A 3,866-nucleotide genomic window follows, 5' to 3' on the forward strand; every position below is an offset into this window, starting at 1 on the left:
AGTGACTTGCCCGAGGTGACACAGGAGCCGAACGGCAGAGCCGGCATTAGAACCCAGGTCCTCGGACTCCCAGGCTCGTGCTCTATCCGCTAGGCCGCACCGCTGCCCACGCGGCTCGTCGGTCGCGGGAGGTCCCGGCCTGACCCCGTCTCTCTCTGTCCCTCCGCAGGTCGCCGTAGCGGGACGGGGGCCGGCGGGACGGAGGGGGGCGTCTGGGCCCCCCGGGGGCCGGCCGGGGGGGGCCGGGGCGGGACGATGCAGAGCATCAAGTGCGTGGTGGTGGGCGACGGGGCCGTGGGGAAGACCTGCCTCCTCATCTGCTACACGACCAACGCCTTCCCCAAGGAGTACATCCCCACGGTCTTCGACAACTACAGCGCGCAGAGCACCGTGGACGGCCGCACCGTCAACCTGAACCTGTGGGACACGGCCGGCCAGGAGGAATACGACCGCCTGCGCACCCTCTCCTACCCGCAGACCAACGTCTTCGTCATCTGCTTCTCCATCGCCAGCCCCCCGTCCTATGAGAACGTCAAGCACAAGTGGTACCCGGAGGTGTGCCACCACTGCCCCGATGTGCCCATCCTGCTGGTGGGCACCAAGAAGGACCTGCGGGCTCACCCCGACACCCTCAAGAAGCTCAAGGAGCAGAGCCAGCTGCCGATCACCCCCCAGCAGGGTCTGGCACTGTGCAAGCAGATCCACGCCGTCAAGTACCTCGAGTGCTCGGCCCTGCAGCAGGAGGGCATCAAGGAGGTGTTCGCCGAGGCCGTCCGGGCTGTGCTCAACCCCACCCCCGTCAAGCGGGGCCGCTCCTGCTTCCTCTTGTGACCGGCTCTGGGGGAGCGGGGCACGACCCGCCAGGCTCACGGTCCCATCTGCCCCCCCTCCCGCCGCCCCCTGCCCCCCTACCCCCCTGCTGACCATCCTGTTGAGCTTCAGACACCAAGCTCCCAGAGAGTGGAAGGGTGGGGGCTTTCTGGGAACGGGACGGAGGGGGACGGCAGGAGCCTCCACAGCCTCACCCCTCCCTAGCTGGGCCCCCTCCTGCCCCTCTCTCTCGGTGCCCCGGGGTGGGAAGCGATACAGTCCATCCCAGGGGAGGGGGTTCTGTGCAGCCCCCACCCTCCTTCCTCCTTCCCTGCTTCCTGTGGGACTCTCCTTCCCTAAGGTCAGGAGGCCAGTGGGGAGCGGAAAAGGAATTTCTCTGAGGCCCCCTGAGACCACCACCACCAGCAGCAGCAGCAGCAGCAGCAGCCGCAGCCCCCTCCCCAGCCGCCCCCTCTGAGGAAGGCCATTTGCCTCCCCTTCCAGCCGAGACTCCAGCTCACCAGCTCACCCACTAACCCAGGGAGTGTCCCACTTGGGCTCCCTGCATCCCGCAGCCAGCTCAGCTGCTCCCGGCATTTGGCTCCCGGCACCCCAGAGGCCTGGGACCTGAGGAGCAGACCAGGATCCTGAGAAGAGGGCGGGAGGGGAAAGGGGCGCATGTTGCCTCCCCCCTTCCCCCTCGCAGAAGTCTCCCTCCCCGCCTCGCCCCAGCTCCCTGAGAGCCTCCGCTTGGCAAAGCAGAGAGGGTAGGGGGAAACCAGCCCCCACACCTCGGCTACATCAATAAACCAGTATCCAACCTGGCCAGACCCTTGTCTCTGCAGCTCCATGGGGCGGGATCCCAGACGGCTGAGGATGGAGGAGGGGTGAGGGAGCAGGGACGGCAGAGTAGCGGCGAGGCCTAGTGGCTACGGCGCAGGCCTGGAAGTCAGAAGGACCTGGGTTCTAGCCCCAGCTCCACCACTTGTCTGCTGTGTGACCTCGGGCAACTCACTTAGCTTCTCTGTGCCTCAGTTACCTCATCTGTAATTTGGGGATTAAGATTGTGAGCCCCATGAGGGACATGGACTGTGTCCAACCTGATTACTTTATATCTATCCCAGCACTTAGAACAGTGTCTGGTACACAGTAAGTGCTTAACAAATACCGTTCAAAAAAAAAACAAACAGGGTGGCCCAAGGACCAGTCCTGCCCCTGTCGGGTTGTCTGGGACTCCAGACCCCATAGCCCCCTCCCCCTGCCTTCCCCAGGAGCCCATTTTCTGTTGTTGGGATGGAGGGAGCCAGGTCCAGCCCCTCACAACTTCATTGTGAGTGGGTCTGTCGCTTCTTCCACAGGTCAGAGTGGGTATTTGTTGAGCGTTAACTATGCGTCAAACACTGTGACCAAATGTCAGTCAGTCATTTATTGAGGGCTTACTGTGTGCAGAGCACTGTATTAAGCGCTTGGGAGAGTACAGTACAACAATAAACAGACATATTCCCTGCTCACAAGGAGTTCAGGAGTCAAAGGACCTGGGTTCCAATCCCAGCTCTGCCACGTTTCCTGTGTGGCCTTGCCAGTCTTTTCATTCCTCTGTGCCTCAGTTACCTCATCTGTAAAATGGGGATTAAGACTGTGAGCCCTTCATGGGACATGGACTCTGTCCAACCCGACTAGCAAACATGGAACAAATACCGTAAAAAAAAGGAAAATCCTCAGGTCAGATCCAGTGAAGACCCAGGCACCTTCACTCCTGACATCCACCCCCAACTCGTACCTCGGGCTGGACGGAGAGGAAAGAGGGCAATGAGGAGATGGAGCCGGTGCTCCCAGACACCAACCAGCTAATCCTCGAGGTTGTGCTCGGCCCGCTCGCTCCTAGTCCCCAGCCTGAAGCCAGCCCACCCTGCCCAGACTTTTATGTTTCATGCTCCCCAGGAAAGTGGTTGGCAAAAGATCAGGAATTGAAATGTCATGGCTCTAGAGAGACCCGATTTTGAGGGATTCCCCACTCCTGGGGAGAGGAGCAGGGGGTTTGCTGTTAAAGGCAAAAGGACTAGGGCCTCCATGTTCTTCAGAGCAGAAAGAGGAAATGGGCTTAAGCTGCAGCAGGAAGGACTTAGACTAGGCCCAAAAAAGAACCTCTTGTCAGCGTGAGAACCAGGAACTGGGAAGATTGAGGAAGGCCAGTGTCCCCTGAGGATGAGCCCATAGCTGCCCCAGTTGGGTTGGGTGGAAGCAAGGGAATAGATGAGATGGCCACCAGACAAGCCAAGCACTTACTTCACTCAGGTCTGGCCAAAATGGGGCAAGCCCAAACCTGATTTAGCTCTCCCTCATTGTACTGGTGTGAACCCCACAAAATGGGTTCCCCCCATTACCCTCTTCTCATCCTGGAGCAGAAAGATCCCAGGCCAGGGGTCAGACTGGGAAGGGGTGGGGGGGTGGGGGTGGGGTAGAAATCCTTCCTAGTGTCACAGAGCCAGGGGCCAGAGGGTTGGTAAAAAATATTTATTTTTTTATTGAAGCCAAGAAAATGTACAACCAGCAGCGGAGAGTTGGGACAGACTATCCCTTGACCTCTCTTGGGGTGTCAAAGCCAAAATGAGACGGCTGAAGGGCTGACGACTGGCGAGGTGCAGGGGACAGGCAGTGATGGACAGGGTGGCGGGTGGATGCACCAGACCCTCTGTACCCACCAAGAGTTGGGGAGACCCGACCCCATGGCTGGGAGGAGGACACCCCCACCCTGGTTCTAGGGCCGTGTTCCCCAGCTGACAGGGTTTGGTGAGATGGTGAGATCGTGAGATCCCGGATGAGAGATTGAGGCAGAGCTGAGAAATGGGGTCAGGTGTGGAGCAATTGGATGAGGCCTGTGTCCAGGGAGGAGCCATCGAGGAGGCTTTTGGCGAAGGGGAGGACCAGCTCGGGGCGGGGGGGGGGTCCCCGTCCATCCCGCCTTCCAAACTCAGACCGGGCCGGTCTATCCCTGTCTGGAGAACAGGATCTGCTGAAGTGTTTATCCTTGGTTGGGGGTGGGGGTGGGGGGGGCG

At 60.2% G+C, this 3,866-nt stretch overlaps 1 protein-coding gene across 1 annotated transcript; it reads left to right on the forward strand.

Moving 5' to 3' along the window:
* Positions 1 to 231: 231 nt before the first annotated feature.
* Positions 232 to 1,630, forward strand: RHOG (ras homolog family member G). Its single transcript, XM_038769767.1, has one exon. The coding sequence runs from the start codon at positions 256 to 258 to the stop codon at positions 829 to 831; it is 576 nt and encodes a 191-aa protein (XP_038625695.1). The 5' UTR covers positions 232 to 255; the 3' UTR covers positions 832 to 1,630.
* The last annotated feature ends 2,236 nt before the right edge of the window (positions 1,631 to 3,866 follow it).

This window comes from Tachyglossus aculeatus, chromosome 2 (genome assembly GCF_015852505.1).
Source record: "Tachyglossus aculeatus isolate mTacAcu1 chromosome 2, mTacAcu1.pri, whole genome shotgun sequence".
Lineage (NCBI taxonomy): Eukaryota > Metazoa > Chordata > Mammalia > Monotremata > Tachyglossidae > Tachyglossus > Tachyglossus aculeatus.

Coding starts and splice junctions, on each gene's coding strand:
- RHOG (XM_038769767.1), top strand. CDS start 256: ATGCAGAGCATCAAGTGCGTGGTGGTGGGCGACGGGGCCGTGGGGAAG.